The sequence below is a fragment of the Suncus etruscus genome, chromosome 10 (genome assembly GCF_024139225.1).
Source record: "Suncus etruscus isolate mSunEtr1 chromosome 10, mSunEtr1.pri.cur, whole genome shotgun sequence".
Lineage (NCBI taxonomy): Eukaryota > Metazoa > Chordata > Mammalia > Eulipotyphla > Soricidae > Suncus > Suncus etruscus.
The window spans coordinates 83,216,564-83,239,773 of record NC_064857.1 but is presented as its reverse complement, the minus strand read 5'-3'; the positions used below and the strand labels follow the sequence as shown (position 1 = coordinate 83,239,773).

General features: G+C 42.1%; 1 protein-coding gene across 1 annotated transcript; it reads left to right on the top strand.

The window, feature by feature from the left end:
* The first annotated feature begins 3,475 nt into the window (after positions 1-3,475).
* Positions 3,476-23,129, top strand: SNAP23 (synaptosome associated protein 23). The gene is made up of 7 exons (XM_049781577.1): positions 3,476-3,566; positions 4,499-4,540; positions 5,974-6,022; positions 7,600-7,717; positions 15,851-16,006; positions 18,979-19,123; positions 21,972-23,129. The coding sequence occupies exons 1-7, from the start codon at positions 3,510-3,512 to the stop codon at positions 22,035-22,037; spliced, it is 633 nt and encodes a 210-aa protein (XP_049637534.1). The 5' UTR covers positions 3,476-3,509; the 3' UTR covers positions 22,038-23,129.
* Positions 23,130-23,210: the final 81 nt, after the last annotated feature.

Genomic DNA, 23,210 nt, shown 5'->3' with positions numbered 1-23,210 from the left:
GGGGATCGAACCGCGGTCCGTCCAAGGCTAGCGCAGGCAAGGCAGGCACCTTACCTTTAGCGCCACCGCCCGGCCCCCAGTTATCATTGTCATTGTGGTCTCTTTTCTGCCCTAACTCTACTCCCCCATTATTGTAGCAAGCTTCCTCCTATGAATCAGTACCTCCTGACATGGACCAGTCCCTCCTGACCCTCATCTCTATTGTATTTGGATATTATTACCAAGCTATCTTTTGTTTTGAATATTCCACAAATGAGTGTGATCATTCTATGTCTATCCCTCTCCTTATAAAGCAAACAAAAACCCAAACTGTTCTATTACATTCAGACATGTTAAGTCAGTTTCCAGGTATCAGTGAATATACTCCATAGTAGAATTTCTCAGTCTCAGCACTTTGACAGATTGGGGAGCAAGGGGCATTGAACATTTATCAAATGTTTAACATTACTTATTGACCACTACGTACAAACAAGATGCCAGTGATACTGGACTCCCATCCCCAAAACATCTCCAGGCATTGTCACATGTCCCCTAGGGCAGATCTAAAGGATAAAGTAGACTTAATCTGTCTTTGACAAGGACTTTTTTTGGGGGGGAGGGGTCATATTCAGCAGTGCTTAAGGGTTACTCCTGGCTCTTCGCTCAGAAATCGCTTCTGGCATGCTCTGAACTGCATCAATGTTGGGATTAGAACCACCATCTGTCCTGGATTGGCTTCATGCAAGGCAAACGCCCTACCTCTGTGCTATCTCTCCAGCCCTGACAAGGACTTTCTTGTTTGTTTTTGTTTTTCTTGGGCCACACCCATTTGATGCTCCAAGCTATGTGCTCTGAAATCATCCCTGGCTTGGTGGGAGATGGGGGATTGAACCAGGCTAGCACTTGCAAAGCAGATGCCTTATTTCTAGCTCCATCTCTCCGGCCCAAGGACTTTTATTTTATTTATTTATTTATTTATTTATTTATTTATTTATTTATTTATTTATTTATTTATTTATTTATTTATTTTTTTGGTTTTTGGGTCACACCGGCAGCACTCGAGTTACTCCTAGCTCCATGCTCAGAAATCTCTCCTGGCTGGCTCAGGGGACCATATGGGATGCTGGGATTTGAACCACCATTGACCTTCTGCATGCAAGGCAAATGCACTATCTCCATGCTATATCTCCAGCCCCCAATGGACTTTTTGATAATAGTTTTTTGTTTGTTTGTTTGTTTGTTTTGTTTTTTGGGCCACACCCAGCGGTGCTCAGGGGTTACTTCTGGATGTTTGCTCAGAAATAGCTCCTGGCAGGCACAGGGGACCATATGGGACACCAGGATTTGAACCAACCACCTTAGGTCCTGAATCGGCTGCTTGCAAGGCAAACACCGTTGTGCTATCTCTCCGGGCCCTGATAATAGTTTTTAACAATTAATACAAAGCTAGCAAATGTAATGAAAACAACCTAGATTTGTCATACAGCACTTAATAGTCATTATAACTTCTCAAAGAATAATACACATTGGGCCTGGAGAGATAGCACAGCGGCGTTTGCCTTGCAAGCAGCCAATCCAGGACCAAAGGTGGTTGGTTCGAATCCCGGTGTCCTATATGGTCCCCTGTGCCTGCCAGGAGCTATTTCTGAGCAGACAGCCAGGAGTAACCCCTGAGCACCGCTGGGTGTGGCCCAAAAACCAAAAAAAAAAAAAAAAAAAGAATAATACACATTATAACTATAGTTACAGCTAAATGTTTTGGTTTGAATGTATCTATAGTCTGAGTTATCAAGCAGTTACTGTGTATATGGTCATTTTCACAAGGACTTCACCAAAAACAACAAATAGTACAGCAAGGGAAAGGGATGATCTACTTTTATTTTATTTTTTATTTATTGTTCAGTTTGGGGACCATATCTGGCAGTGCTCAGGGGTTATTCCTGGCTCTAAGCTCAGGAATTGCTCCAGGCCAGCTCAGAACCATATGATATGTGGTGCTGGGGATCAAACTCCTTTTGCCATGTGCAAACCACACACGTTACCTGCTGTGCTATAGCTCCAGCCCCATGGGAATGGTCTACTTTGAATAAAATCCTTCATTGTTTTTCTTCTAGGATCTTTGTAGCAACATTTACCCTTTCAAGAATGAAAAGAATTTCATTACGTCAATAAGTACCTGTAAACTTTTAGAATGTAATCTTTGTTCTTGAGCCATAGGACTTTGGATTTTTTCGCTGTATTTTTTTTTTTTTTTTTTTGGTTTTTGGGCCACACCCGGTAACGCTCAGGGGTTACTCCTGGCTATGCGCTCAGAAGTCGCTCCTGGCTTGGGGGACCATATGGGACGCCGGGGGATCGAACCGCGGTCCGTCTCCTAGGCTAGCGCAGGTAAGGCAGGCACCTTACCTCCAGCGCCACCGCCCGGCCCCATTTTTCGCTGTATTTTTTAAATAGTTATTCTATTTGTATGTATTTGAAGGCGGTGTAATGCCGGGCACCGCTGCTGAGGGTGGCTGCACTGCAGGAGGATCCGACATGGCAGGGAAAGGAGAGGGTCGTAGCCCTGAAAGGCCAGAACTCTGGAAGAGGAAAGAAAGCCACGAGCTCAATATTCAGACAGCTGCGGGGGGAGTATCGTCAGGCAATGGCTCCGTTTATTCAAGGGTTTATAAAGACAAACTTTAAGTGGGAAACAGAATGTGGGTAATCTAGAACACAAAGCTTGCATTACTCAGCCATTACAGCAGCCACATGGAATGCAAAGAGAGCGATAGTTGTTTCGAGGTACATGGTGTTTTTCACATCAGATTAACAGGCTTTGTAACAAGCTTTGACAGAAAATAGGAATATATAGGAATACACTTTATGTTCACACAGAAGCAAACTCTTAAAACCACCATTTTTATGGTGTGCTGCTTTTAACTTCATTTAATTCTAAAATTCTCAGGCCCTATTCCCCTTTTCAGTCTCTCGTTTTGTTGGTTCCTGGCAATGATTGGATGGAAGCACCTTTGGATAGATGCATGCTTTGCATTGCTCTCTTACCTACCTGTTCTCCACCCAGGCAGTGGTCTTGCGCTTCCCAATGAAGTCCCCAGGTTTCAAGGAAAGACTCGCTTGTGGTTGCAATATTTCACAACTGAGCTATCTGCTTCTTAGGAGCGGAAGGCTTTCTTGTGGAAGGAAGTTCCTGAACCTGTTTTATCCCCTTAACCATGTGTGGATTATTTTCTGCATCGGTATTTGCTTCCAGATCCATGTCCTTCCAATCCCATGGGATTGGGGCATGAGGTTTCTGCCACAGTGGTACAAGTGCCAATTGCACGCTGGGGAAAAGTACATTCTAGGTCCACTTGTACCAGAGAGCATACCTATCTGGGTGGGGCATGGCTGGAAATGGAAATGGGTGCCTCAAACATACAAGGAGAGAATTTTAAGCTAATTTCATACATCCATGCTCTTTACTCAAACATGTTTTTATATTCTTATTCTTACAGAATTTCTGTGCCTGTTAAGAATTGTAATTCATCATGGATAATCTAACTTCAGAAGACATTCAACTGAGGGCTAACCAGGTTACTGATGAGGTAAATATTTACTTGGAATAAGAAACTCAGTTTTTCAGTGAAAAACGACATCTCTATTTTTGTTTTTGGATCATACCAGAGGTACTCAGGGGTTACTCCCAATATTGCTTGGGTATCATGCCATGCTGCATATCAAACCCAATCTCTATCAAACCTATCCCATGTCTCTGGCCTGAGATGAACATAGGAAACCTTTTCTACTCTTATATCAAAGAAGGGACTTGCCCTGTACTTCAACCACTAGCTACTTAGTTTTTCTTTATCAGTTTTTGTTTTGTTGTTTGATCTTCATCTGGTGATGCTCAAGGGACCATAAAGTGTGGGAAAGTGAACCTTCTGCCTGTAAAGCCTATGCTGTAACCCTTTGAGCCATCACATGATTGGGCTATATATATATTTTTTTTTTGTTTGTTTGTTTGTTTTGGTTTTTTTTTGGGCCACACCCGGTGACGCTCAGGGGTTTCTCCTGCCTATTCGCTCAGAAGTCGCTCCTGGCTTGGGGGACCATATGGGACGCCGGGGGATCGAACTTCGGTCTGACCTTGGCAGGCACCTTACCTCTAGCGCCACCGCTCGATATATTTTATTTTATTGGTTTTAGGGCCACACCCAGCAATGCTCAGGGGCACTCCTGACTCTTCACTCAGGAATTACTGCTTGTGATCTTGGGAGACCACATTGGATCCCAGGGATCAAACCTGGGCTGGCTGTGTGGCAGGCAACTTATTGTACAATTGTGTTAGGTATATGGAGGTCTTTAGAATATTTCTCTTCAATATCTGTTTCCCTGCCTGCTTTCCCACCTATGACCATCCAGGTGAAGGACACTGTTGAGACCCTAATAAATAGGTGTTAAACTAGGGGTTCAGGGTCTTTTGGGCAGCTAGCTGGCAGGCTCTAGAATACTAAACTCTCCCTGTTTTTTCCCCTAGTCTCTTGAAAGTACAAGGAGAATCCTTGGTTTAGCCGTTGAGGTAAGAAAATTTTCTTAATCATCAAGTAAGTATGGAAATAGGTAGCATAAGCTAGAATAAGTGTTGTCAGGAGATTAGTTCAATTAGGTTTTATTATTAGATTCAACAGTTACTAAGATTATTGGATCACATATGCACTATTGAACCTTTTTTACTTATCCCCCTTGGCAGTATGACAAGGAAGATCAGTTAACTCTGAGCTTATTTATTTAATTGGAGTATGGAGGTTAATATGTTCAAGAAAATACCTACATACACGAGTATAAGCCGAGTTCTTTTTTTTTTCTTTTGGCTTTTGGGCCACACCTGGTAACGCTCAGGGGTTACTCCTGGCTATGCGCTCAGAAGTTGCTCCTGGCTTGGGGGATCGAACCTAGGTTCGTCCAAGGCTAGCACAGGCAAGGCAGGCACCTTACCTCTAGTGCCACCGCCCGGCCCCATAAGCCAAGTTTTTTGGCACAAAATTTGTGCCAAAAAACCTGAACTTGGCTTATACTCAGGTCATACAGGTTATTTGATTCAATGCGGGTAGTCTCTAGTCTTCTGTCATCTGCTGGAGGGTGCAATGCTTCAGCTCAGTCCACAAGTCGTGGCTGTGCTGAAGAGGTAGGCAGCTGAACTAAACTCTATGCCACTGAACTATTGAACCCACAATATCTGCGCTTTGATGAGACTAACAGCAGTGACGATGGTATCTGCGAACTCATGATGATGACAATGTCTATGCTGATACCCTCACATCAGATACTGCTGAAGCTCTGTTTGGACATACAGATGAGGAGGAGGAATCCAGTTTTGAAGGATTTTAACCTTTGTGATTTAGCTTGATTATCTGTTAAGCTATGGTTTTCTGCACTTTATTTAAAGTTTTAAAGTTATTGTTGCTAGTTTACAGTTTCTTTAGCAATAAATATTGAAAAGGTTTAGCCTACTGATTCCTCAATTATTGTAATTGTTTTGGGTATATATTTTTATTTTTATTTATTTATTTATTGTTTTTTTGGTCACACCTGGCAGTGCTCAGGACTTACTCCTGGCTCTCTGCTCAGAAATCGCTCCTGGCAGGCTCGGGGGACCATATTGGATGCCGGGGTTCAAATCACTGTTCTTCTGCATGTAAGGCAAATGCCTTACCTCCATGTTATCTCTCTGGCCCCTATATTTTTATTTTTGAAATTTACCAGTGGCTGCTGCCTTTGCCCCCTTGGCTTATACTTGAGTCATTGAGTTTTTCCAGTTTTTAGGGTAAAATTTAAGGGGGTTGACTTATACTTGAGTATATAGGTATGTGATGTTTTGGGGATATTAGTTTTCTTTCTCTCTTTTACTCAGAACTTAGGTTGCTAAATAAGCTACTTTTGATAGTCGGGTGTTAGTTTTATTTTCTCTAGTTTTTGATAAATTTTGATAACAGCCTTTTTTTCCCCTTTTAGTCTCAGGATGCAGGAATTAAGACTATTGCTATGCTGGATGAACAAGGGGGTGAGTTCAAGTTATTGGCAGGAATTCTTTATTGAACTGATGAGGTTAGTAAGCCCCTTTCAAAAAAACTATCTATAAAATTCAACTGTATAAAAGCTTCATACCATGAGGTATGCTTTCCCTCTATAGGATTAGTTATTTCTTTGCTTTTTTTCCTTCTGATTTCATTTAAATCATGTTTGTTGTTTATTTAAGGTTGGGCAATAGTGTTCATTTCAAGTGTATATTTGCAAAACTTTAGTGTATGTGTTGATGATAATGTACATTAGACTTCATTACAAAAAATGAAAAAAATATACTTACCCACATAGTTTTTTTCCACATAATTTTTTTTTAAAAAAAGAGAAAAGGGTGGGGCCAGAGAGATAGCACAGCATTTGCCTTGCAAGCAACCAACCATGGACCGAGGTGGTTTGATTCCCAGCATCCCATATGGTCCCCTGAGCCTTCCAGGGGCAATTTCTGAACACAAAGCCAGGAGTAACCCCTGAGTGTCCCCAGGTGTGATCCAAAAACCAAAATAAAAAAGAAAGAGAGGGGCCAGAGCAGTGGCGTGGAGCAGTAAGGCATTTGTGTTGCCAGTGCCAGCATAGGACAGACGCGGTTTGATCCCCCGGCATCCCATATGGTCCCCCAAGCCAGGAGTGATTTTTTTTTTTTTTTTGGTTTTTGGGCCACACCCGGTGACGCTCAGGGGTTACTCCTGGCTATGCGCTCAGAAGTCGCTCCTGGCTTGGGGGACCATATGGGACGCCGGGGGATCGAACCGCGGTCCGTCTCCTAGGCTAGCGCAGGTAAGGCAGGCACCTTACCTCGAGCGCCACCGCCCGGCCCCTTGTGATTTTTGAGCTAGGAGTAACCACTTCAGTGTGACCTAGTGTGGTGAGTGAGTGAGTGAGTGAGTGAGAGAGAGAGAGAGAGTGAGTGAGTGAGAGAGAGAGAGAGAGAGAGAGAGAGAGAGCAGAGAGCAGAGAGAGAGAGGAAGGAGAGAGAAGGAGGGAAGGAGGAAGGAAAGATGGAAGGAGGAAGAGAGAAAGAGAAAGAAAGGAAAGGAAAGAAAGAAGAAATAAAGAAGGAAGAAAGAAGGAAGGAAAGGAAAGAGAAAGAGAAAGAAAGAGAAAGGAAAGGAAAGAAAGAAATAAAGAAGGAAGGAAGAAAGGAAAGGAAAGAAGGAAGGAAGGAAAGAAAGGGAAGAAGGAAGGAAGAAAGAAGGAAAGGAAGGGAAGAAGGAAGGAAGGAAAGAAGGAAAGAAACAAACTTCTGGGTTACTCCTGGCTCTGTGCTCAGAAATCACTCATCAGGCTTGTGAGACAATATGGGATGCCGGGGATTGAACCCGGGGTCTGTCCCAGACGTCCGTGTGCAAGGCAAATGCCCTACTACTCTGCTATATTGCTTCGGCCCCAGTATGTGAAAGATTTTTTTCAGTTGGACAGCATATCATACTTTGGCACAAATTCAGTCACTGTGTGCATCATTGTTGGATTCCAGGATGAAGCTTTCTGCTCCATATAATAGTATTTTCTGGTTGATACTATGGATGTAACACAAAATTTAACTTCACAACTTATTCTTAGAACAACTAAACCGTATAGAAGAAGGCATGGACCAAATAAATAAAGACATGAGAGAGGCAGAGAAGACTTTAACAGAACTCAACAAATGCTGTGGCCTTTGTGTCTGCCCATGCAATAGGTGAGTTGATATATTTTTGAATTAAATGCTTACATTTTTTTTTGAATACAGTATCTTCCTTTCTCCAATTCCCCACGTTTTCAGTGAGTTTAGATATGTGGCTGGCCTTTAAATAAGGAATTTTGTTAAATCAATTGTTCCCCTTCAAGCAGACCAAGCTTTTCAGGTAAATGGTAACAGAAAACTGAGGCTTAACTTTGATAAATCTTTAGACAACATCTCTCATATTTTTAATTAATAAAATGTGAGAGAACTATGCACATAGGCAATAAAGAGTAGGATGGAATTAATGTCTTTTCCTTAATTAAAAAATGTCTTTTCTTTGTAAGCATGGAATATTTTAAGTACTGTATTTTTCACTCTATAAGATACACTGAGCATAAAATATAGATTTTTTTTGTCACACCCACTTTATCTCTTATTAACACATTGAGTCCTTGGCCTATCTAGTGCTCAGTACTAACTCCTATCACAGTATTACCAGGGTCTTTTTATAATCTTATTATTAATCTGTGTTTCATTTAGGCTTGTCATGTACATAGCCTTAACAGAACTTCAAGGGTGTCATAGAATCTTAGTCTTCTGAAACTAGGCTAGGGGGTTGGGCCGTGGGTTACTCCTACCTCTGCACTCAGAAATTGCTTCTGGCAGGCTCAGGGAACCATATGGAATGCCAGGGATCTAACTAGGGTCTGTCCCGAGTCAGCTACATGCAAAGCTAATTCCCTGCCACTGTGCTATCACTCCAGCCCCTGGCTAGCACCAGTTCTGGTTTTAGTAATACCAAGGTCCACAGTTTATCGGCCATTCAGACATCTAAAAAGATTTAGAGTCAAACAATTAAAGCTGTTTATAATAATTGTCACAGTTAGTGTGATTGTTCATTTGTTTCATCATTGAAATAGTTTATGTATGATTGTTTTTCTTAACATCTTTTATTCATGAATTTGGATGAAAATTGTGGACCTATGGGGCTGGAGCGGTGGTGCAAGCAGTAAGGTGTTTGCTTTGCACACGCTAGCCTAGGAAGGACCGCTATTCGATCCCCCAAGTCCTATATGGTCCCCCAAGCCAGGAGCGATTTCTGAGTGCATAGGCAGGAGTAACCCCTGAGTGTCACCGGGTGTGGCCCAAAAAGAAAACAAAAAGAAAATTGTGGACCTACATATTCATTTATGCTCTGGCTGTTTTGTGCTTTTTTTGTTTTGTTTTGTTTTTGCTTTTGTTTTTGGGTCACACCTGGCAGCGCTCAGGGGTTACTCCTGGCTCCATGCTGAGAAATTGCCCCTGGCAGGCTCAGGGGACCATATTGGGAGCTGGGGACTGAAACCAGGCAAGCATGTGGGAAGCAAGCAGAGTACTAGATTATTTTCCTTATTACATTTATTAACTTTGGCAAGTTGTTGGTTTTTTTTTTTTTTTTTTTGTCACACTCAGCAGTGCTCAGAGTTGACAGATGCCTGGCTTTTGGCAGTGCTGAGAGAACATAATGTGTTGGAGATTAAATGAAGGGAGGCCATATGCAAGGCAGGCTTCTTTTTTTTTTTTTTTGGTTTTTTGGGCCACACCCGGTAACGCTCAGGGGTTACTCCTGGCTATGTGCACAGAAGTTGCTCCTGGCTCGGGGGACCATATGGGACACCGGGGGATCGAACCGCGGTCTGTCCAAGGCTAGTGTAGGCAAGGCAGGCACCTTACTTTTAGCGCCACCGCCCGGCCCCAAGGCAGGCTTCTTAACCCTGTAGTTTATCCCATTATTATTCTACTTAGAGTTCAAAAGGAAGCATATTTAGGAGCCAGAGAGATGCTACAGTGGTTAAATACTTATCTTTGCTATATGGCTGATTCAGTTGACCCTGTTTAATCCCAGTACTATGTCTAGTCCCTTGAACTCAGCCAGGAATCACTCCTGAGCACCAACTAGGAATAAACCCTAAGTGCCCACCTCCTACAACTTCCCACCCCCAACAAAAAGGGAGCTTTTTTTTGGGGGGGGGCATACCCGGTGATGCTCAGGGATTACTCCTGGCTATGCGCTCAGAAATCGCTCCTGGTTTGGGGGACCATATGGGACACCCAATGGGATCAAACTGTGGTGCGGTCTGTCTTGGCTAGCGATGGCAAGGCAGATTCCTTACCGTTTGTGCCACCGCTTTGGCCCATCACTTTAATCCTTCTTAATTTGCCTCTCCAATCTGTGACTTACACCATCATGTACATGGTACTTAATTTGAAGATAAACTACTATTTCTAGTTACCACTTATTGATATAATAGCTTTTTTTTTTTTTTTTTTTGCTTTTGGGCCACACCCGGCGGCGCTCAGGGTTTACTCCTGGCTCAGAAATAGCTCCTGGCAGGCACGGGGGACCATATGGGACACCAGGATTCGAACCAACCACCTTAGGTCCTGGATCTTCTGCTTGCAAGGCAAACACCACTGTGCTATCTCTCCAGCCCCGATATAATAGCTTTCTACCATTACAATGTGATATGGTTGAGAAGTAAAAATAAACTTGTGGGGCCGGAGAGATAGCAGAGCTGTAGGGCATTTGTCTTACAAGCAACCTATCCAGGGTGGAAGGTGGTTTGAATCCCATCATCCCATATGGTGCCTCGTGCCTGCCATGAGCGATTTCTGAGCACAGTGCCAGGAGTAACCCCTGAGCACTGCCGGGTATGACCCAAAAACCAATAAATAAATAAACTTGTGGTTGGCAAAAGTAAATGCAGAATTATAGTTTATTTACTTGATATTTGAATATTTCATCTATCCTAGTCACTGGCTATACAAAGATAATAAGGCATAACTCTTTTGTGTGTGTGTGTGTTTGTGTGTGTGGTTTTTGGGTCACACCCAGCAGTGCTCAGGGGATACTCCTGGCTCCATGCTCAGAAATTGCTCCTGGCAGGCACGGGGGACTATATGGGATGCCGGGATTCGAACCGATGACCTTCTGCATGAAAGGCAAACGCCTTACCTCCATGCTATCTCTCCGGCCCCAATAAGGCATAACTCTTGTACCATTCGCTTTTATCTTACTATTTTGGTGTTGGTTTTGTGTGTGTGTGTGTGTGTGTGTGTGTGAGAGAGAGAGAGAGAGAGAGAGAGAAGAGAGAGAGAGAGAGAGGAGAGAGAGAGAGGAGACCCTTTTCTGATATGCTCAAGAACATACCAAGTTTATTGGAGAACCTGGAATTTTAAAAAGTTTTAAAAATTGGGGCCGGTGAGGTGGCGATAGAGGTAAGGTGTCTGCCTTGCGAGTGCTAGCCAAGGAAGGACCGTGGTTCGGTCTCCCGGCATCCCATATGGTTCCCCAAGCCAGGAGCAATTTTTTTTTTTTTTTTGGGTTTTTGGGTTTTTGGGCCACCCCCGGCACGGGGGACCATATGGGACACCAGGATTCGAACCAACCACCTTTGGTCCTGGATTGGCTGCTTGCAAGGCAAATGCTGCTGTGCTTTCTCTCCGGGCCCACCTGGAGCAATTTCTGAGCGCTTAGCCAGGAGTAACTCCTGAGCATCAAACGGGTGTGGTCCGAAAAACCAAAAAAAAATTTTTTTTAAAGTTAAAGTGTAAATGAAATATATAGCACAAATGATTAAGAAAAGCATGACTATATTTCTCCTTTGGTGTTTTACCTTCATATTAATTTTCATAATTTTAGGAGAAAATTTTATCACCTGGATATTAGGAAAAGTGAAGTGTACTCTAGCTTAATAGTTGTCTTTTTATCTAGATTCTCTTGGTAGTTTCTGTGAAACCAGGCAGGAATTTAAATGTATTTTATTTGAAAACTCTGAACTGTGTCTGTTTGACTGGCATTCACTGTTTTCTGCATTTCATTCTCTCACTTAATCTCTTCCTTTCTAATATGCTTACTAATAAAATGAAGATTTAACATCAGAAGCCGGTGCTCAGTAACTGATCAAAGGAAAATTTAAGATGCAGTCTTGTGGCGCAATTGAGGCTGCTAACCTCCTTCTAAAGGTGACGCTTCAAATGGCTTTTCTGTGCATGTGCATGGATTTTGTGCATGGTGGAGATTGTCTTGAACTGTGTTGTGATGTGTTATGTAAATGAATTTGTTTTAACTTGTTAAAAAAGCATTTAAACATGTAACCCTCTCCTTTGACTGAAGTTCTGATTGCTAAGATTTGGTGGCATAATATTTAAGATTATGGAAATAAAAATTCCCCTGAAGTTTCCTATGATTTTTGTTTGTTTTGGGGCCAACCCTGCAGCACTCGGGTTACTCCTGGTTCTGCACTCAGAAATCATTCTTGGCAGGCTCTAGGAACTATATGGGATCTAGGGATTGAACCTGGGTTGTTTCTGGGTCGGCAGCATGCAAGGCAAATGCTCTACGGCTGTGCTATCACTCAGCCCCTCCTACGATTTTTTTTTTCCGGCCACACCTGTTTGATGCTCAGGGGTTACTCCTGGCTAAGCTTAGCTCAGAAATTGCCCCTGGCTTGGGGGGACCATATGGGACGCTGGGGATCCAACCGCGGTCGCGATCTTTCCTTGGCTAGCGCTTGCAAGGCAGACACCTTACCTCTAGCGCCACCTCGCCGGCTCCCTCCTACGATGTTTTAAAGTAAGTTGATATTTATAGAAAGTTCTGTAAAGAGTATTCTATATAGAGTATTCTAATTATTAGCATAGAAAAGGAATTGAGCTTAAATTCATCTCTCTCAGGACTTTGGTTTCAATTTTTATTACAATGGCTACTGACATTTCAGAAGTCCACCAGAGCCTTCCCAGTCGGGGACCATATGGTACTGAAGAATAAACCAGTAGATCTTAAAGATGCAAAGCATGTGCTCTACTGATTGAACTATATCTCGGTCTTCATAGGATTTTGATTCCAATATCCTATCATGCATTTAGTTTTCCCACTCCTTTCCATTTCCAAAATCAAGATTCTCGTTCCCTCTCTCCCCTATTTCCTTCCTATTCTCTTTTTATTTTTCTCCTCTCTTTCTTTTTCGTCTTTCCTGGTTTCTGGGCCAACAGTAGTCAGGGGCTACTCCTGGTGGTTAGGGAACCATGTAGTGCTGAGGATCATATCCCTGGACCTTCCACATGCAAAGCATTTTCTCAGCCTGTTGAACTCTTTCTCTCGCCTCTGTACTACAGTATTAATTCTGATATTTGGATTCACCGTGATTGAGGGTTTAGAGCACTACCAAATTGAGAAATTAATCATCAGTTTAAGCATCTTACATATCATTTGGAATGAGGTAGAATATATATTTAAAATGTGACTCTATTGGATGGGGAGATTACTGAAAGGGCTGCAGCATATGCTTGTATTCAAGAGGCTGGGGTTTGATTCTGAGCATCAATCCAGGAGGAGCCCTAAATATGAGTGGGTGTGGCTCCGAAAGTGCAGGGCTGGAGGGAATTGTCATGATTAGATTTTCTTTTTGTCGGGCCAGGCGGTGGCGCTAAAGGTAAGGTGCCTGCCTTGCCTGCGCTAGCCTTGGACGGACCGCGGTTCGATCCCCCGGTGTCCCATATGGTCCCCCAAGCCAGGAGCAACTTCTGAGCACATAGCCAGGAGTAACCCCTGAGCGTTACTGGGTGTGGCCCAAAAACCAAAAAAAAAAAAAAGATTTTCTTTTTGTCTTTGTTTTTTTTTTTGAGTGTCAGGCATTGAACCCAGGACCTCAAATATGTTAGGTACATGCTCTGTCTTTGAACCACTTTGTATCCCTTTTGCATAAATAAGGACGTTCCTTATTTTTTTAGATATGGACAATATCTAGAGTTTTCTGTTATATATTATCATGTGATTTCTTTTTTCTTTTCTTTCTTTCTTTTTTTTTTTTTTTTTGTGGTTTTTGGGTCACACCCGGCAGTGCTCAGGGGTTACTCCTGGCTCCATGCTCAGAAATTGCTCCTGGCAGGCACGGGGGACCATATGGGACACTGGGATTCGAACCGATGACCTTCTGCATGAAAGGCAAACGCCTTACCTCCATGCTATCTCTTTGGCCCCTATCATGTGATTTCATACAGATTTTTTTGATGGGTAAGGAGCCATGCCTAGAGATGCTCAGGGAATCACTCCTGATGTTAGTCAGGGGACCATATGGGATGCTGGTGATCCAAATTGGATCAGTGGCCTGAGAAGCAAGTGCCCTACCCACTGTACTGTTGCTCCAGCCCCTGATTTCATGTAGATTGAATACAAAGCTCACCAGAATTAATTTTTATGGAACCTCTTTGGTAAGTTTACCATTTGTTGTAATGCTTGACTCTTTCATGGACTTCAAAAACCATGGTTAAGTAAGTACCTGATATATACCCTCCCCTGCTTTTCTTGGTGTATTTTTTTTTTTTTGGCTGGTGGTGGTGGGGCTTGAACCCAAGACCTGACATATGTAAGGTATATACCCTACTACTTGGAAAAACTACATCTGGGTTCCTGTCTTGTTGTTATTATTTGTTTTTGTTTTAGGGCTACACCCAGTGGCATATTCAGGAATCACTCCTAATGGGGTTTGGGGAACCACATGGGATGCTGGAAATTGAATTTGCATCAGCTGGGATTAAATTGGTTGGTTATGCAATGCAAAAAGAGCCTTGCCCATGTTTTCATGCTCTAGATCATCTCCCCCAGCCAGGTTCCTGTTTAAGGGTTTTATCGTGAAGCTTAATTTCTCCCCAGAAAACCTTTAATTTTTATTATGCAAAAGAGGCTTGTCACAGATGAGAATTGAAAACCAAACAACCGAAGTACCTGTATTTCAAAGATAGGAAATGCTAATTTGCCTGAAAAGAAGAAAAGTTGCCGGCAAATTAAAAGTTCATGCACTTTGATGAAAGCATTGCTGTAGCATTTTGCACCTAAAACTTAATGCATACTTAGAAACCAGTGTGTTGGGCCCAGAGAGATAGCACAGCGGCGTTTGCCTTGCAAGCAGCCGATCCAGGACCAAAGGTGGTTGGTTCGAATCCCGGTGTCCCATATGGTCCCCCGTGCCTGCAAGGAGCTATTTCTGAGCAGACAGCCAGGAGTAACCCCTGAGCGCCGCCGGGTGTGGCCCAAAAACCAAAAACCAAAAAAAAAAAGAAACCAGTGTGTTAGTTCAAGAAAAGTGATTGTGTGTCAGAGCTATAGCACAGTGGCCCCCAAACAAAACTGCATTATACAGTATAAAATATATCTTTTTAGGGGCCGGAGTGACTGCACAGCAGTAGGGCATTTGCCTTGCGCATGGCCAACACAGGACGGACCCAGGTTCAATTCCCGGCATCCCATAGGTCCTCCGAGCCTGCTAGGGGATCAAACCTCGGTCTGACTTAGGCTAGCGTGTGCCTTATCGCTGCGCCACCACTCCAGCCCCATTAACCATTTTTATCATTTTTTTACATATAAGGAAAGGGTGCTCAGATAATATAGTTTGCTTTGTCTCTACAACTGGCCCATGATATTTTAAAATTGGAGGTAAATCAATTTGCTACAAATCATGTGACTTCAAAAATAATGCTGATGTGTTCCTTTGTTTCATTCAGAATATTTCTCAAGGTCTCCATATATATATATATATATATATATATATAAGGGAAGGGTAGTATCCTAATCTAGAGTTAATTTCTACAGCATACTAGAAATCCTTCAGAACAGTGTTTCTCTTCTGTGGATTAAATGACCTAAATTTAGATAAAAGAGTAAAAGATTCCCAGTGGCCATACATACCTTCTAAAGCAGAATTCATTGTGTAACTATACACCTGTATGTTCAAAAGAATTCAGGTGGTTCCCAGTTTGGTCAGGTTGTAATACCTGTAAAGCCTTTCAAATTTTAAAATTAGAAGAATGTTCATCCTTTGAGGGGGGCAGCATCACACCTGGCAATGCTTGGGAAGAATTATTTGATGCCTTAGATTGAACCTATGGTTCCTTGTGTAAAGCATGTGTTCCAGCCCTTTGAACCGTCTCCCCAGCCCATAATTTGTCTTCTTTTTTAATGCTGTATTGGGATGAAGTCTAGTATAAATAATCTAGCTATATAGTTGTTATACTAAAGGGTGCTTATCTTTAAGGTAATAAAGTGCCAATAACTACAACTCTCCCTTTCCTGTTTTCTGTTCCTTCTATGTACTTTTGATGCTTGCATAGGACAAAAAACTTCGAGTCTGGTAAGGCCTATAAGGCAACCTGGGGAGAAGGTGACAACTCTCCAAGCAATGTAGTGTCGAAGCAGCCAGGCCGAGTGAAAAATGGTCAGCCTCAGCAAGCAGCCACAGGAGCAGCCAGTGGTAGCTACGTTACACGGTATGTTGGAGTGAGTTCATGGCTCCCTCTGAGTGGGTGTAGATACACAGTAACCCAGCTCATCTGCACTTGTTTTTAAATTGCATAAAACTTTGCCTCTGACAAAACATTGGCTGTGATTGTTTTATCTTTAATTGTGGATTAACTTTTCTTCATATATTTCATAAATTCTGTTATTGAAATAAGTGTGTTATTCATACTTTTGTAAATAGGAAATTGTATTTTAAAGTATGCTTTTAATTTTTTTTTTTTTTTTTTTTTTGGTTTTTGGGTCAGACCTGGCGGCAGCGCTCAGGGGTTACTCCTGGCTCTGCGCTCAGAAATAGCTCCTGGCAGGCTCGAGGGACCATATGGAATGCCAGGATTCGAACCACCATCAGTCCTGGATTGGCTTCATGCAAGGCAAATGCCCTGCCACTGTGCTATCTCTCTGGCCCCATTTTAAAACTTTTTATTTAGTTTTGTTTTGGGCCTATTTCTACTAGAACTGTACTTTGGGGTTGCTGAGGAACTATGGAGATTCGAATCCAGGTCTCCCTCATGTAAAGGATAGGCTCAGTTCCTTGAGTTTTCTCTCTGATCCTAGCCCTAAAATAGTGTTTTTTTTAAATTGCTGGTACATGGACCACTATGGGTGTGTTTGTCCACGGATGTCAAAAGGTTTAGAGTGGGAGTCATCTAGGTTAGGATATAGAATATCTGTAAGGGATTATATAATTAATATTTCATATTTTTGGATATGATGACATCTTTGCTGCATCTATTCAATGAAGTTGTAAGATGAAAGTCTCCAATAAACAATCTGTAGGCAAATGACCATGGCTGTGTTTAAATAAAATCTGATTTGAATTCAGATTTGAGTCTTGGGCCAGAGTTTCTTAGCCTTGAGACCAGAGGTTCTGAAGCTTTCCTTATTTGAGTCACCGGGAGAACTTGTAAAATTTCCATTGGTTAGGGTTATAGAGATCATATAATGGGTAGGGCAGTTGCCTTGCATACAGAAACCTGGGTTTCATCCTTAGCTCTTATAGTCCCTGTCAGAATTAATCCCAGAGAGCACAGAGCAAGGAGAGGTCCCTGACCACTACCAGATATGACCCCAGAAAATAAAATTTCTATTATCTTTCTAATATTCCTAAAGACATGGTAGAGGGTCAGACTACAACATTGGTAATTATGTTAGGTTCTCTGTGGATGCCTCTTCAGAATTGGGTGACTTAAATGTGCATTGTTGAGAAACACTGCTTTTCTCTTACATGTACATAAGGGTCACCTGGGGGATTTGTTTCTTTTTTTACCTTGGAAATTTTTAAAACCAGATTTTGGGGGGTTACTTCCAGCAATTCAATAGATCTGGTATGAAGTATTAGAATTAGTGTGTTTTCATTTCTTCCTTCCTTCCTTCCTTCCTTCCTTCCTTCCTTCCTTCCTTCCTTCCTTCCTTCCTTCCTTCCTTCCTTCCTTCCTTCCTTCCTTCCTTCCTTCCTTCCTTCCTTCCTTCCTTCCTTCCTTCCTTCCTTTCTTTCTTTCTGGTGGGGGCCACACCCAGTGGCACTCGGCTCTGCATTCAGAAATCCCTTCTAGCAGGCTTAGGGGACCATATGGGATGCCAGGGATTGAAGCTGGGTCAGTCCTGGGATAGCGGTCTGCAAGGCAAATGTCTTACCACTGTGATATCACTCCAGCCCTCTGTGTTTCCATTTCTTTTTTTTTTTTTTTGGGCCACACCCGGCAGTACTCAGGGGTTACTCCTGGCTGTCTGCTCAGAAATAGCTCCTGGCAGGCACGGGGGACCATATGGGACACTGGGATTCGAACCAACCACCTTTGGTCCTGGATCGGCTGCTTGCAAGGCAAACGCCACTGTGCTATCTCTCCGGGCCCTGTGTTTCCATTTCTAACAAGTTCTCTGGTGATACTAGGACTCATACTTGAGAGCCACTATTGAGGTGGTGCTAGAGGTAAGTTATCTGCCTTGCAAGCGCTGGCCAAGGAAGGACTGCGGTTTGATCCCCTGGCATCCCATAAGGTCCCCCCAAGCCAGGGGCAATTTCTGAGCACTTAGCCAGGAGTAACCCCTGAGCATCAAACAGGTGTGGCCCGAAAAATAAAAAAAAATAAATAAAAAAAGAGAACCACTAGTGAGTTGTTTTATAAACTTTTCTTACATAATTTTATACATTGTGCTTTTGTGAGTATAGAGATAGTAAAGAGGTTGTGGTGTTTGCACCCCACCACAAAGGACATTATGCTCTTTTTTGCATTTTTGCTTGTTTTTTTTTGGGGGGGGGGCCACACCCGGTGATGCTCAGGGATTACTCCTGGCTATGCGCTTAGCAATCGCTCCTAGCTTAGGGGACCATATGGGACGCCCGGGGATCGAACCACGGTCCATCCTAGGCTAGCGCCACCAAGGCCTTACCACTTGTGCCACCACTCCGGCCCCTTTTTTTTGCTTTTTGGGTCACACCTGGTAGCACTCCGGTTACTCCTGGCTCTATGCTCAGAAATTGCTCCTGGCAGGCTCGGGGGATGCCGGGATTTGAACCACCAACCTTCTGTATGAAAGGCAAACACTTTACCTCCATGCTATCTCTCCAGCCCCAACATTTTTCAAGAATGGTAACCTATATTCCCTTAGGTAACAGTTGTTGTTAGAGTCATTTTAGATATTGAATTTTATGAAAACTAAATTCTAAGCAATCCGTTTATAATTCACTTGAAAAACTGAAATAGGGGCCGGGCGGTGGCGCTGGAGGTAAGGAGCCTGCCTTGCCTGCACTAGCCTAGGACGGACCGCGGTTCGATCCCCCGGCGTCCCATATGGTCCCCCAAGAAGCCAGGAGCAACTTCTGAGTGCATAGCCAGGAGTAACCCCTGAGCGTCACAGGGTGTGGCCCAAAAACCAAAAAAAAAAAAAAAAAAAAAAAAAAAAGAAAGAAAAACTGAAATAACGCTCTTTTTTTGGATAGTATAACTAATGATGCGAGAGAAGATGAAATGGAAGAGAACCTGACTCAAGTGGGCAGTATCCTTGGAAATCTAAAAAATATGGCCCTGGATATGGGCAATGAGATTGATGCTCAAAATCGACAAATAGAGCGGATCTCAGAGAAGGTAAGAACACCTTTGTCACACCAGAAAATGAGACACCCAGTATAATTCCTTAGTAATGGACATCTCTGTTAGATATGTTGGAGAAATGGAGGATAAGATCCTTTCCTAAAAGGATTGACAGTTTTGTTATGGTGATAGTTCTAAGACATTGAAAACCAACAGCCAATGATTGGAGAGATAAAGTAGTAGGACACTTCCCTTGCACTTAGCTGACCCTTGTTCAATTCCTCAGCACCAAGTACCATTCCCTGATCTTCACCAGAAGTGATCTCTGTGCTTAGGTTCAGAAGTAAGGCTGAACACTGCCAGGTGTGTCCCAAAAAGAAAGAAAGGGAAGGATGGATAAACTAAATTCTAGGGACCAGAGCTATAGCACAGTGGATAGGGTATTTGCCTTGCATGTGGCTGATCTGGGCTCATTCCCTGGCATCCCATATGAGCCCCCAAGCCAGCAAGGAATAATTTCTGAGCACTGCCAGGCATGGCCCAAAAATAGAACAAAGATAAACTAAATTCTATCTTTTATCAATTGGTTCATTCTGAAACCGAACTTTGGAAAACACTGGTTTTTATATAAAATCTCACACATGCAGTTTAGAAATCCTTTCTAATTTTGGTTAGAAAGATGAGGGGAAAAAAAGTTCATCTTTTGCTCCTAGCTCTCCTACCTCACATTTTCGGAATGATGAGCAAGTTGAATGTTGCAGTTTTACTTAGTAAATTCCTAAAACGTCATTTCATGTGTTAGTAGTGAAACTCAATACTGCATAATGGGTTTTATATAGGGGACACAAAAAAGGCCTGTGAATAGGGAACACATATAACTGCTCTTAATTCATAATATATTGAAAGTAACATCGTGTTATGCTTGAATATGTTGTATCTGAACATTTTTTTTTTTTTTTTGGTTTTTGGGTCACACCCGGCAGTGCTCCTGGCTCTATGCTCAGAAACCGCTCCTGGCAGGCTCAGGGGACCATATGGGATGCCGGGATTCAAACCACTGACCTTCTGCATGAAAGGCAAATGCCTTACCTTCATGCTATTTCTCTGGCCCCATATCTGAACATTTCTATTGTTACTTCATTAAAATTTCAATGTACTTTAAAGTAGTGGTAGAGCATATGCCTATTATATATGAACTCCAGCACCACATGCTTATTGTGTCCCTCACTCTCACTCCCACGCTTTTGGCTAGGGTGACCTTTTTTTTTTTTTTTTTTTTTTTTTTTTTAAAGAAGTGGTTTTCAACTGCCAGTCCAGCCTATAAAACATTTGGAAAACATAGTCTACCAAAGTGGTTAACTCCTTTAATTAATGGGATTAATTTTGTTGTTTTGTCTTGAGAGGGCTCAGAAGTCATTACTGTCAGTGCCTAAAAGATCATACAGTGCCAGAATCAAATCTGAATTTCCTGCAAGCAGTTTAATGCACTCTATCCTTGTGAAACTATCTCTGACCTAAGAGATGAGTTTAAAAGTTTAACTCATATTATTTACAATGGATATTATTGAAGTTTGGTTCTTAAAAATGCTGTCAAAGGGGCCGGGTAGGTGGCGCTGGAGGTAAGGTGTCTGCCTTGCAAGCACTAGCATAGGACGGACCGCGGTTCGATCCCCCGGTGTCCCATATGGTCCTCCCTAAGCCAGGGGCGATTTCTGAGCGCATAGCCAGGAGTAACCCCTGAGCGTCAAACGGGTGTGGCCCAAAAACCAAAAAAAAAAAAAAAAAAAAAAAAAATGCTGTCAAAGCTGTTATGTGGGTTTAGGTTATATATTATCCATGGTAGTTCAGGATTAATGTGGATGGTGATATATCTGTTTTGAAGATCTTAGAAAGTTTTAGTTTTTTTTTTTTTTTTGGTTTTTGGGCCACACCCATTTGACGCTCAGAGGTTACTCCTGGCTATGCGCTCAGAAATCGTCCCTGGCTTGGGGGGACCATATGGGACGCCGGGGGATCGAACCGCGGTCCGTCCTACGCTAGTGCTCGCAAGGCAGACACCTTACCTCTAGGCCACCTTCCCGGCCCCAGAAAGTTTTTTTTTTTTTTTTCCCTAATTTCTTTGGATTAGACATGGGGTCTAAATGAGACTATGGTTAAAGTCAGGGTACAGCTACCAAAGTTTATTTAGATCCTGTCAGAAAAGAGCTTTCTATATTTCATTGTCTAAAATACCATAGATTGTAAGATGTATCCCAGTTTCCAAAAATATAATGTTCTTGAATTCTTGGCAAATTCATCTTTACACAGTTGTCTTTATCCACTTGATTTTCTTGATGGATTTCAGTTATTTATCCAAACTAATTTTGTTATGCCTTTCACTGTTTCTTGAAATATTTTTTGTCTGTTCATCCAAGCATTTGGAATTTTTTTTTTTTTTTTGGTGGTGGTTTTTGGGTCACACCTGGCACCACTCAGGGGTTATTCCTGGCTCCAGGCTCAGAAATTGCTCCTGGCAGGCACGGGGGACCATGTGGGACGCCGGGATTTGAACCGATGACCCATTGCATGAAAGGCAAACACCTTACCTCCATGCTATCTCTCCGGCCCTGCATTTGGAATTTTTAAAAAATATTTTTTCAGGCCCGGAGAGATAGCACAGCGGCGTTTGCCTTGCAAGCAGCCAATCCAGGACCAAAGGTGGTTGGTTCGAACCCGGTGTCCTATATGGTCCCCCGTGCCTGCCAGGAGCTATTTCTGAGCAGACAACCAGAAGTAACTCCTGAGCACTGCCGGGTGTGACCCAAAAACCAAAAAAAAAAAAAATTTTTTTTTCAAGCATTTGGAATTTAATTTCTGTTAAAACTTACTGGTGAAGTAATAACTCTCTTTACTTTTCCCCTAGGCTGATACCAACAGAGATCGTATTGATGTTGCTAATGCCAGAGCAAAGAAGCTCATTGACAGCTAAAGCCACTGCTCTTTCACTTTTCTACTTCTTCAAGTCACATCCTTTTCAGAAATGTTGGTTCTATGATCATCTTATCAAGATATAATGTGGAAGTGCCAGGAGTAATAGCCTCCCTATTTTCTATATTCCTTTTTCTTGAAGGTAGACTCTGCTTGCTCTTCTAGTATATTTTCCCCCACAGATCATACTCATTGGTTTTCATACATCATATATATATTATCCCCCAAACCCATCAGCCTCATTTACTCGCAGGTTCTTTTTGCTTTCAAGATTTGTAAGCACTGCCAAAGAGACCATGAAAAAAGATGTTGGGGATAGAAAGGATACAAAAAAAGTAGATGCAAGAAATAAGAGGTTGCCACTTCAGTAAAAGCTGTTATTCTACAAAAGAAGTTGCAGGGCTACAGTAAAGATCTAGTTGGAAAATGTTTCTAAATTGCAGATGTTGCGGATTTAGGCTAATGCTTGGTTTTAGAACTTTTACACACACTACTTTTTTGTTATGCATTAGAGCATTGCATCCTGTACTAAAGAAAAAAATAGAATGAGTTTCCTTAAAGTGAACTTAATTTCTTTGCTTGATGATTCATACATGTACATAAGTTCTCTGACCCCATTTCATATTTTACCATCTGGAAACATTTTGTATAAATGAATATTTTCATATTTGTAGTATCATGGACCCAGTTACAGGCTAATTAACGAATGTCATTAGTCTTTGAAGAAAAGAACATGTAAATATGTATGTATGAGAATTTCTCAACTGTGCTAAAAAGTTTGAAGAAGTATATCATGTGAATTCATATTTACCTCATTGTCAAGAATTGTGGTTAGACAGGAAAAACAAAACGTTTTGATCTCAGGTAGAAAAAATGTTTTGCATATTATGTAGCCTTAAACCTTTAAAAAACTAAAAATGTATTCCACTTACTAAAAGCAATTTGAAAAATAATCCCTTTGGTTAAACTGTTGATTATACTATCATTTTCTTAGACTTGTATGTGTTGAACAGTGTCCAAGTCAGATTTGTTTAGATCCTGAACAGTGTTAAAAGAATTTAATAAATATGTGTCAATATTATTTAAAAGAAAATTGTTTCTGCACACTTCAGCATTATTAATGTGGGTTTGTTTGACCAATAACCAGTACCCAATTCTTATCATTAAACCATCT